Source organism: Fulmarus glacialis, unplaced genomic scaffold (assembly GCF_000690835.1).
Source record: "Fulmarus glacialis isolate BGI_N327 unplaced genomic scaffold, ASM69083v1 scaffold1288, whole genome shotgun sequence".
NCBI classification, from domain to species: domain Eukaryota; kingdom Metazoa; phylum Chordata; class Aves; order Procellariiformes; family Procellariidae; genus Fulmarus; species Fulmarus glacialis.
In genome coordinates, this window is record NW_009229900.1 from 56,661 (window position 1) to 68,982 (window position 12,322).

Consider the following 12,322-nt stretch of genomic DNA (forward strand, 5'->3'; position numbering starts at 1 on the left):
AGCCATCGACGTGGAATTGAAAATTTTGAATTCCCAGAAATGGCACAGATCACTTTGCTTTCACCTGGGAACTTGCCTTCCAAATTTGTGCCAAATTCTATATGCAGCTTATTTTCAGTCCAGCAGTATCGAGTGCTAAAGAAGTGCACATAACTTCTCACAAAACTCAAACAGACTTTGTGTACTTTTATTTACTATAGTCAGGGCTGCCCACACAGGAAAAAAAAATGCCAAACCAAGCACCAGATCCAAAATTAGCATTTTATTCAGAACGTTGGGGTCAGAGGTGTATCATTCATATTCTGGTACACAATACAGAGGCAAAGCTGTTCTCAGAAGTCTCTCCAGTTTGAAAGCTCCTTCCCCCCTTCCCTCCCTGCCCCCAAAACATACTGTATATTTACTCGTGCCACCAGTATCAGGCCAACTCCCCTCCCCCCCACTTTTTTTTGGTACAAATTATGTAAAACTTTTGTGCTAAGAACTTTTCTCCCTCCCCAAACCAAAAAAATAATAAAAATAAAAATAAAAAAAATATTGAGTACTCTAACTACAGTTCAACAATTGAATCAATGTCACTTGTTTGCAACCTGTTTTGTAAATACTTTATCCATAACGAAAGATATAAACATGCAAAAACCTGAATCCATAGTCCAAATAATACATACACGTGTTCTGAAGTTTCTTCACTTCTCCACAGACTATGCCAATAAAACATTATGTACACATACCATTTTTTACAGTGAAGTGGGAAAAAAATACTAGAAATTAAAAAGAGAAAAAAGAAAAGTGTACATGGATTAAGACCAAAATGTGTCTAACATTCTAGCATAAGAAAAAAAAAAATCAGTTCTGCTACAAACTGGTGATATGAAAACTCCCTTTATTTGCAACCAGCTGCATAAGTTTTAGAATTTTAGTGAAAAAAATCCCCTAACATCTAAAACTAGAAGTAATGTACATTGTTCCACCTCATGGTCTTCTCTCCCAGATAATAAAATTGTTCCATGAGGAGGTTTTTTTGTTTATTTTTAATCTCCTTATTTTAATAAAAGCAATGCGATGTAACAAAAGCATGTTGAAGCATATTGTGTTTCACCTTACTCCTCCCCACCCCAACATATTTTGTCTCTTTAATGCATCATTTCATAAATCAGTACCATTAAAGCCTTAAACATAAAACTAATTCCGATCTGAAAAAGGTACAAAAAGGCACATAAAATCCCAGTGCTTCTGTACTGTAAAATTCAAGTGTAACTGAGCTCAATATTTTTTTCCAAACAGCATTGGATCACTGATATTCCACGGAGCCCAAATTGGTTTGCAGCCTAAGCCAAAGCCTTCAGCAAGCACTTGTGCTAGTAGACTACAAAGTTAAAGCCTAGCTTCTGTATGCTTTTGGGGAATATCAGTTGAAATGTTTGTACTTGTCCAAAAACAAAGTTCACTCTGAAGTTCAGTCATCACCTCCACCATACATATCAGCAAGTTTCTTGAAACGTGGGCCCCAGTCATTTAGGTAGTCATAGTCTTGCTCACCACCACTACTTGAGGAGTTAAGAGAGCTCAAGGATCCAGCAGTGGAGCCACTTCCTTCATAGTCAAAGACTAAGAGGGAGTCATATGGTGGGGCTGTAGGGTCATTGTCGGCTGCTTTAAGTCCCTGCAAGAAGGAGAGGGAGGAAAAAAGATTGAAGTTCTGTATCCGAGAGAGAGGCAAAACGTAACTGGAATATCGCAGTGTAGTTATCTATCAATCGCCACTTGAGAAAACCAAGTTCTTGTTCTTCCGCAATCCAATTCAAAACAGGATTCCTGGTTTTGTGACTCCAGCAAGAACTTATTTCAATTCCTTTCAGAACGGTCAGAGTTCCAGCATTACAGCACTGGACATTTTGAATATAGCTGCAAATACAGCTCTAACAAAACCTTAGAAGAACATCACGGCACTAGGACCGATGCTACACAGCTCACAACCTGCAGCATGAGCAATATGGGACTGGTTAAACAGACAGATGGGGAAGGAGAAATAGGCATGTTTGCAAAGATTCACTTTAACAGCCATCTCACATGGCCAATAACATATCCACTGACATTTCTGGCCTGCAGTCCATCTGCGTGTGCCAAAAGCTGTATTTAGTTCTGTAAAATTCATGTACCTCTGTAGGCTGCTGTGAGAAAAGATACAATATGTTGGCTTAAGCCTTATGTGGTTTGCCATAACCACCCATAAGATTCCACCTGCTCTTCAGAAAACACACGCACACAATGACATCAAAACTAAATACATGATTATAACCATTTTTGTTTTCTCATTTCAAAGTATTCAACTTATGAACACATGATTATTGGGTCTTCAGTAATTTTAAATTTCTACTCTCTATAGCTGAATAACCCAAACTAAAACCAAAACAAATTGAACAAGAGGAAAGGAAGGAGAGAACCACACTTCTTCCAGAGAAAAGACTCTTCCCTTCCTGTTTTCTTACACAGGTCCAAACCTAAACAGTAAGTTTAATTTTAGAATATGAGACAATTGCTCTGTGCTTATCCTGGGAAGATTTACAAGTTGAATATAAAAGGCTGAAGCAGGAAGTTAAAAGCCCTCTTGTGTTTTGGATTTTTCAATCTCGCAGCTTCTTTCACGAGATCAGCAATGCTTTTTCAAGATCTTCCACTTTGAATAGGATCTACTCTGGCAGGGATAATATATCATAGAATCATAGAATCATTAAGGTTGGAAAAGACCTCTAAGATCATCAAGTCCAACCGTTAACCCAACACCACCATGCCCACTAAACCATGTCCCTAAGTGCCTCATCTACATGTCTTTTAAATACTTCCAGGGATGGTGACTCCACCACTTCCCTGGGCAGCCTGTTCCAAGGCCTGACCACTCTTTCAGTAAAGAAGTTTCTCCTAATGTCCAGTCTAAACCTCCCTTGGCGCAACTTGAGGCCATTTCCTCTCGACCTATCGCTAGTTACTTGCGAGAAGAGACCAACCCCCACCTCGCTACAACCTCCTTTCAGGTAGTTGTAGAGCACGATGAGGTCTCCCCTCAGCCTCCTCTTCTCCAGGCTAAACAGCCCCAGTTCCCTCAGCGGCTCCTCATAAGACTTGTTCTCTAGACCCTTCACCAGATTTCTTGCCCTTCTCTTCCAGAATCCTATAAGGCTGAGCTGAGATTGTAAATTGCTCACTGTTAATTTTAACAAGTGATATTTGTGCTGGTTTTAATTTTTAATGTTTATTTATTTAAAGAATGCCTTTATTATACTCCCAATTATTTGAAGGATTGAGTGTACCTCCTTCGAATTATTTAACATATTCTGTTTTTAGAAAAGTATGTTTTACTCTCAATTGTGTTTAGTCTAAATGTGACATAATGGAAACGGATGTTGATTTTTCTTCTAGAAATACATGTATAGCTAGACCCATTAATTAAAGCATATGGCACTGATAAGGTAGAAGAGAATCCTGGTTCTTTATTGCCTATCTAAAATAATTCAGAAGTGTGCAAAATGTACCTAAAATAATTTTGCAAATCAGTGGTGGAAAGGCCTAGCATATTTATCAAACTAATGACCTCTAATCAAGAACACATTTTGGACTTACAATGATCGTTTCATGCAGTACAACACCACCAAGCAGGTTATTAATAGCCTGCATTAGAAGCGCAGTTTTGAATTATCTGATAAGAATAACTGGTGATGCTCGTCACCTTTCTCTTTGGAGTCTTCCGTCCTGGTGGCCATCATAAGGACAAAAGATTTGAGATTCCGAAAAGGCAATAGGAAGTGCTGGAAGACTTCCCTTATTCAGCTTCAAAGCTGGAAACAGTTCTAAGGCTTTCTCTCAATTTGTGCTGCTGAAGCAGAAATGCAACTTTATTTCTTAGGCGGTAACTGGCCTTATAGTAGTTGCATCTTCCCTTAAGACTGCTTGGGATGACAGACACCCATGCTTTTCAAACACAGGTGACAGGGAAGGAGAATAAATACCACTTGAGCTTAAGGAGTGCTGAGGTGTGAATCCCAGGTATCAGTGTGTAAAAGTCATTTAGAAAGCTGGCTTGGAGACGCAATGCTATTTCTCTGCAGTTCTGCCTAGTAACAGCCAGCCAACCATGGGATACTAATTTATTAAAAATTAGTGAACAAAACATTTTCCTACATCACTGCAGAAATTCTGATACCTATCAGCCATCCGTGGCAAGGTGGCAGGCAGCCTCTTTCCATCTTTTTTTCCAAAGGGGAAGTTGGATTTTTTGCAATTTGCTGCTGGTACCATGACAGCATTTAAAAAGAAAACTGGTTTTGAGCTACTGACTTACAAGATAGCATCTCACTGACAAATTCACTGTTTCAAAGGTTGTGCTTACTGTGTAATCCATTTCATTCAGCGAATGTAGCTACAGGCCATGTTATGCAGGTATTGACTCAACTGCACAGCCCAAGTTACACTGACATTTGCACCTATCTTCTGGTTAAAAATTCCTCAGATTCATAGTATAATGAGTGAACTTAGTCTCTAACTCTTAAATGACAAGTGGCAAGTTACATATTAAAATGAAAAAGAAATACTACAATTTTTTCACTTTCGCTCTGCTAAGCATATTCTCTGAACCTACCCAGTATGCTGCTCCACTTTGCTGCTGGGTTCTGCAGCATGTCCGGAGCTGGAGTTACTGAATGTCAGCTTTGGCAGTGAAACTGGCTTATGAAGCTCCCCCTTTGGTTTCAGTATTGCCACCTTTTTTGCTTATTATGCCATCCCTTCCGGTGGGTGGTACCATAACCTGCTGTATTGGCACAACTGAAAAGGCAACAAATGGCTGCCAAGAACTGCTTCTACTGATTTTGCTGCCATGGTATTGTCAACTGCTCCTGAAGAGATCTCTCCATTTTTCCCAGATGTGTTCAAGAATCTCAGAGCAGCAGAGTTGTTATAGTTATTTGGTTTACAGTTTCCTGATCTGAAAAGCCAAATTCTTACTAGAGAAGCTTATTCAACAACAGAATTGCTGGGGCACACGCTTGGGACCAGGTGATTGTTCTGGGAAATAGTGAACTAAGTCACATTTCTTTGCATTTGCCATATCACCAATGCACAACAAGCAGTCACAGAAGAGCCATGGCAATACAAAGGTCACCTTGAGAGCTAGGATAGACTGAGTAGCAATCTCACTTATTTCCTCTTCCTCTTTTATGCATGTCGTGGCAACTTTCACTAAGGAGGAGATAAGGGGCAGAAGAGGAGAAACTACAGTGCCTTGACTGAGGAACAATGGTAACCTTAAGTCATACTTTCCTTAGTATGTGTAGCATTCTCAATTTGTCTCAAATTAAGGGAAAGCAAAACCCTCAAAATCTTGAACTAACATGAAACATTACAAAATCTAATGATTTTATTTTCATTAATCCTACTACTTAATCAGATTCAGCAGACTTTTGGTGAGAAGGAAAGGAAGAGCAGAGCCCTACAGGGAAATACAAATAATTATTTAAAACTGGAACTGTTTTTTACTTGAAAAGAGAAAACATTGAGGGACCCTATTCTGCTTGGAGGTGCACTGTATCGATAACCATTTACTAAGAATGAATTGAGAGTCCTTCATGTCCTTCTGGGATGAGACCTTTAGTTTGTAATTTAAATTTAATTTACCTCAGGCTATGTCCTCTATTGATTAGAAATATATTCTTAGCCACAAACTCTCTACCACGATATAATTTGTTTAAGATTTCTAGGGACAGCATAGGTGGTTCCTGAAAACAGAATTAACAAAGCTACTTCAAACAGACCTAATTTATACTGTCCTGCAAATCCTGACTATTCTAAGTGTTAATTATGCTCCACAGTCTGCAGGTTATGTTTTAAAAGGCTCAAAATGGAAAACAAGGTCTACAGAGGATTCTTAATAACACATGACTTATTTCACGGACTTGTTTGTACACTGGACTGGAAGAAAAGAGGTTTTTCCCTTCCCTCCTTAAATTAGAGATTCATCTATCCATTGAAACAGACAAAACAAGAAAGTCCCCGAGGTCACTTAGCTTATGCCTGCAAAACATATTTTGATTATAAGGCACCTCTGGAACCTTCATATTTTAGAAAGTTTATAGCTTTGTATGTGTTATCTTAACTTTGTAAGTGTTATAAAAATATTGGAAGTTTTTATCATATTTGTAACTTGTTTTTCAACTGGAAAGTCATTAGAACACTACAAAATACTCATACTTCTGTATGTCTCATTGAGTTAAGTACATTTAATACAACTGATGACAGCTATAAACTAATACACCAGAAGAAACTGAGTACTGCCAAAAGGAAAGAAACACAATGACCCATTAGGTCTTTTTCACTTTTGTTTCTATGGCTCTGTAACAGAAGAAAGAAGAAAAAACCAGCCCATGCTTGCTCAGCAATGGTAGCTAAATCCTCCAATATCTGAAATCAATGACCTAGTGTTCTTTTTTGTCAAAAGTTGGAGTAATTCAGAGGCTAATCTGAACAATGCTGGCTGTGTGTCTGAGGTGCTGGTAAGCATTCAACAGACTAAATTAATTCCCGCACATAGGCCAGCATTCCAAAGGATCACGCTGATCAGCATCTCTGGGAATAGGGCCAAGTCCTCCAAAAGACCAGACTGATCTCCAAAAGTGTTGCATCTTTTCAAACCAATGGGGTAGTGCAGACTTTGCTACCGAGGTACTGACAACTCAAAGGCAGCCTCTCCCTGCTCAGCTAGCGACTGGACTAGTTTTGCAGGCTGTTTGGATTAGGGTTGCCCAAGGTAAAAGTTATGGTATGACTTGTAGTTACAGTGGAAGAAAGTTCTTTGCCTAATGATGTTGAAGCTGGATGCAAAGAGATATGAACTTTGCCCTTTCTTATCTTGCTATGTTATTTTCACAGCTTAGCATATCTTCTGTATGAACTGCCCTAAGAAACATCTGGTATGGCTTTTACCCAAGGTATTTCTTCCATTTACTCCAAGTAAAACTGAGAGGAACTCACCAATGTTCGGGTATAATCTTGCCAGGACTGCAGGTGGAATTTGCTGAAGAGAGTCTGAAAACCTGTGCAGCCTGAATGTTTATGCACTAGACGCTGATAATTTGGAAATGTAACTGTAGTAGTGAGTACTACTGTGAAAGACTGATTTTTTTTTTTTTTTTTTCTCCCCAATAGACTTTTTAGAATCACATATGCCATGGGAAATTTTAACATAAACCACAAATTATGATGAAACTGTTTTGGAGAAATAAAATCTCCATTTTGCTCAGACTTCTGGCAAAACAGACAGAGCATGGACAACCTTTGGGTGGCTACTGTCTGCCAGAGAGAGAGTTGGGTGGAATGCCCCGTAGTAAAATGATACATTGCTGTGAAAGCCTGTGAACGAAATACCTTATGAAAAAAAGAAGCTAAATACATAATGATTGAAATATAGAAACTACCTCATATAGTTCCTTTCAATCAGAGGATATAATTAATTCTGAGCTAACATGCAGACAAGGAAATTGCCGTGTTTTCTTTAATTTCAGAGTCAATGACATTATTGACATTATTTTACTCTGTAAGAATAGCTGAGAGAAGCTTTCTCTTTTGGTGGATGGCAAAGGGAAGCATAAAGGGAAGTACTGATCTAATGCAATAGACGGCAGTAAGAAAATGACTCCATGCTCGTCTCCACTGCAATATAAACATATTGGGTTAAATCAAGACAGCATGTACTGTTTCTACAGCTCCATGTGTACACATTGATACTATAATCTTCAAGACTGATAACCTACTGAAAAATAGTATTGCAAGAACAGCTTGCTAAGTAATTTAAAAATTGTAGGAGGCTGGACAAACTCTGGCCCCTTTCTGTCTTTCCAGGAAAATCACACTCATTCCGTGTCTTAGCTCTGTAACAGAGCTTGATAGCTGCTTTGAAGACAAGAAAAATCAGGGTATTGAGGATCATGGGTTCTTCCCGACCAGCTGCCAGGTGGATAGTGTCAGGTCACAGCTGCATGAGAATAGGATGGGAAACTCTGATTGTCTGGAAGAAGATGAGGAAGCACAAGGAAGTTCTTGTGTGCACACTGCCTTGGCCAAAAATGCGGGCCTTTTATCGTCCCACATCTCCACTATTTTCCAAAAGCCAGTTATAATTGTAATATTTAGAAGTGCAAGGAATTCAAAAATCCTCTTTGTTGAGACATCTCTTTCTAATACAGCTCTTCCCCAAACCTGGAGTCTCTTAAAATACAATGTCTTATGAGGATATTTGTATGCTTCCTGCTAGGTTGTCTTACAATTGTATTGCTGTATACCTTCAAAGGAGCAAACTCAATTTCCTGCAGCTTGCTAACACAAAAGACTTTAGCCTGACTTTTCAACAAGAATAAACAAGTTTGCAAAAACAGTTCTGCAATACTCTGCAATACTTGTCCAGCTCTAATTGCCAAGGAAGATATGAAAAAATTAGAGAAAATAATTAACTACCACTATTCATCTACAGAATATAGCTTATTTTTAAGTGGTAAATTTTGGGTTAATATTTGTTTTCCTATAACCAGCAAGCACAAGAAACACATTCTATCTTAAGTTCCACGAAAGCAATGATTTAAGACTGACCAGTGATAGAAATAATGAAACAAATATTTGTTGGAGCATTTCTTCCAGAACTGTGAGTAATCTGGTATAGTCTGAATCTTACTTAGATTTCTCTTTATTAGCTTGAAGAATCAAAGATCATGCAAAGACTTTCAAAGCTGTATGACAAGACAAGTATTAAAAGCACTTATATAACATTTAATTTAGCTGCCCTGCTCACTAATCGTATTTTGATGGAATTCTTTTGGTCTTATTGAAGGTACTGAATTTCCACTATTATCTGGATTCAAAGGGTAATGTATGAGGAAAATGAAAATGAACTTCCTCCATTATTACATTACTGTGAATTAATAAATGAACTTAGGCTAAACTATAATTTTGTTAGTCTATTTATTACTTGGAACACATAGAATAATCCTGCTTGGAGATACTGTGGTTGCAGCTGATAATGTATTATGAATGTAATTAATACAAACGTACAGAAGTTAATTGATATATCTTCCCTTTCTGTTTGAATAATTAGATTTGTCTGCACTTTAAAAGAACATATTTACTTCTATCTAGCAAGACAATTTTAATTGTCTAAGTAAGTTTTAAAAAGTTATCATGTTCAAACATAACAGCTACTCATGCAGAGTACAATTAACAAAATATAAAAGCTTATCAGATCTTAGGAGGAAACTTGTTCTCTCCTTTACCTCATTAATGAAGTCCCCAATGTCCCCAGGATGAGGAGCAGCTGATCTGACTGGATACTGAGGTTCTGCATGGATTGGCCTTTCATCAAGACGTCTGATTCCAACAGGTTTGATGGCATCTGGTTCCACAGTGTCAGGCTGCTGGAGCTGGCTCAAGTCATAATCCTGCAAAATATGAAACAAAGACAGTACGTTAGGAGAATTTCAAACAATATCTGTCAGGGGTAAACATGACAAGGAAAAAACGGAAAGTGCAAAGCATCATTTCACCAGAAGTCCTATTTTCAGGATTGTAATGCTTACTGCGAATAAGTCAATAACATTGTTATTTGCATACCAACAGGATGTTACTTGATTTATACTCCCTGAATCTACTGTTTTGATTCTATTCCATCAGATTTGTAGAGCTTCTCTTAAGTTTTCCATTGAGAAGGAAGGATTTGAGTGGTACTATTAGGAGACTAAACACTTTGCCTAGTAATGATGATTTACTGCATTTAGCAAAGATGCCAAAATCCAACTCCTATTTTTCTAAGCAAAAAAATGCCAGACATTCTCATTCTGAGAAAAAGGCAAGCACACTGCTTTGCAGCATTTTATAATACTTTCAAAGAATGAATTTAAGACTCCTTGCTGATTTCACATGGCTTCCATAATATGAAAGCCAAAGGGGGGAAAATATCATAAAAAGTACAAAGCTCCTCAGATTTGGCCTTAATTCTAAGCACTTTCTAAAGATTACTCGTGGATCTGTTCATTAAGTACTTGATGCCGTAAATTCAAGCTCTGGCAGACTGATGAAACGAGCATAGCACTATGAATTCCAATAAGAAATATGTACATATATAAAAATTTAATTAGATTAATGTGTATGCATTTAAGATGGATATGCGTGAATACTATTTGCATAGTGTGATGTATTTCAGCATTGTCATTCACCTCACTGTTGTCATGTCTAGAAGGTAATCATGCTCTAGGATGCCTCTGCACAAGGCACTGGTAAAAATGCAGAATAACGAACTGGTCTTAAAGGCTTAAACTAAAGCCATTCACAAACTACCAGCAGACTGGGGCTCATGCCAAGTCTACTGTATGCCAGATACCGTGCCCCACAAATAGTCCAAGTAATTGAGGAGCATCCTAAATAAGCTCCTTTATCATCAGTCTCTATTTTTCAACAGTGTTGTTCTGGTAAAAATCTTATTTATAATCTCAACTTGTTGGAAGCTGTCTGTGCAGACAATTACATTTTCATTGGTTCCTAACTGGCTCCTAAAGGAAGGAATGCAAGCATTTACTTCTGCTGTCACCTCACGGGATGTAGGTCCTTTTTGAGAGTATTACCTACTGTGACCCCAAAACTAGACTTTTCAGCAGGACTGTTGACAGCAGTGAAGTGTTGGGAGAATTGTAACTGACTATCAAATCCACTACACCGTCTAATTTGTTACTCAGGTCCTCAGCTGACTGCACACAAATACATAGTCAAAAAAGGTGGAACAGCTCCACTGAGATCTGAGAAGGCAGTTTCATATGTTTTAATTAGATTGCAAGTTCCTTGGGGCCCAGCTGTAACTTCTACTCTTCGGTTCTTCATGTACCAAACAGAAAAATAAGTGATCTCCATGAAGCGGTATGAATTGGAGAAAAGTAAACAGAACAGAACTTTTTATCCTTTCTTTTTTCTCATGTAAAATAAATCAAAATAGTTTAGAGACCTGCTATCAGAAAATCCTATTAAACAGAGAAGAATGTACTTTTTAGAATTTATAAATATGTAACACATGAGTGCTTTCATACCCACCCAAAAGATAAAGATGGAAAACACCAACAGAGAGAAATGAAAAATACTGGGTTTTTTATACTAAGCATTTCATTATGAAGGAATTCAAACAGATAGGGTTAAATAACAATATATTAAAACCAGAAGAGCCTCTCCAGTCATTTCAGTTTTATAAAGAGAAAATGTTTTTTCCACCCACTTGCATATGCATACACTTCTTTCTGATTAGTGGTCATACAGAAATGCAATATGAATCAAGTCAGACAGTCTGGTATCTTCACATCTAAGGCCATCCTCTTGTGTGTATGAATAGTTTGAGACATCTCCAGGCTCTACAGCTAAAAAGACAGCAAAGACTCTCATCCGCAAGGCAACAACCATGCAGAATGTGTCCTTATGTGGACTCCCACTTTGGTTTTCTTTTCTAGGGTAATTTATGACACTGCCATCCAGCCTTCTATCAGAGGAAATTTATTTTGCAGCTCTATTAGTGTCTGGACAGGAAGAGAAGATCCATTGTGCTTATTACCACAGACTCTCAAATCTCTCCTATCATTAAAATCAATACTAACTGTACATCAGTCAGGTATGGCAAGTCATTCGCCGTGTCCCCAAACTGGCTTAGTCCCATACAAACACAGCATCATGCAATGACTCCAGCCGTTTCAACATTCTATCTAAAGTAAATTCTACTCAATTATTGCAAAGTAAAAGAAAGAAAAATGTTTTAAAGAGCCAGGACGTAATCTGTTTAGGGATGCTGAAATTCCATCTCTTCGCTCAATGCTAAAAAAATGGGAAAACTTTTCGTCTATTACCTAAAGCTCCTGAACAGATTTTAAGGCTAGTCTCAAGCAGAGTTTGTTAAGATAGTTAACTGCAGAAGTGACAGCTAAATGGACAACTATGGCACATCAGAGAGAGAACAGGACATGCTGGGGTAGGTTGGGACAGCCAGCTTGGAGCAACATTCTGGGTCATTATTTTTACTCTCATTCAGGACCACAAGTCAACAATGTTTTGTCTTTGCTCCAGTCTTTTTCCATATAACCTTTCATAACTACAATCTGCTGAGGGACTAATGAGGAACAAGATTAGGCCCTCCATTGGAAATGTACTTGAGCAAAAGTTGTGAGCATCTAATTCATATGGCTGCCATTTTTTGTCAGAGATATTTATTTACTTATTTATGCTGTTTAGCCCTAACTCCAGCAATTTTAGAACAAATACC

The 12,322-nt window shown here is 38.0% G+C and overlaps 1 protein-coding gene across 1 annotated transcript in view; it reads right to left on the bottom strand.

The window, feature by feature from the left end:
• Nucleotides 1–247: 247 nt before the first annotated feature.
• Nucleotides 248–12,322, bottom strand: part of CDH2 (cadherin 2, type 1, N-cadherin (neuronal)) — a 29,613-nt gene continuing 17,538 nt past the window's right edge. The window contains exons 8-9 of the mRNA XM_009583996.1: nt 9,309–9,473; nt 248–1,663 (exon numbers count right to left, since the gene is read on the bottom strand). Coding sequence (XP_009582291.1) covers nt 1,457–1,663; nt 9,309–9,473 — 372 coding nt within the window. The 3' untranslated portion in view covers nt 248–1,456. The remainder of the gene's footprint in view (nt 1,664–9,308; nt 9,474–12,322) is intronic.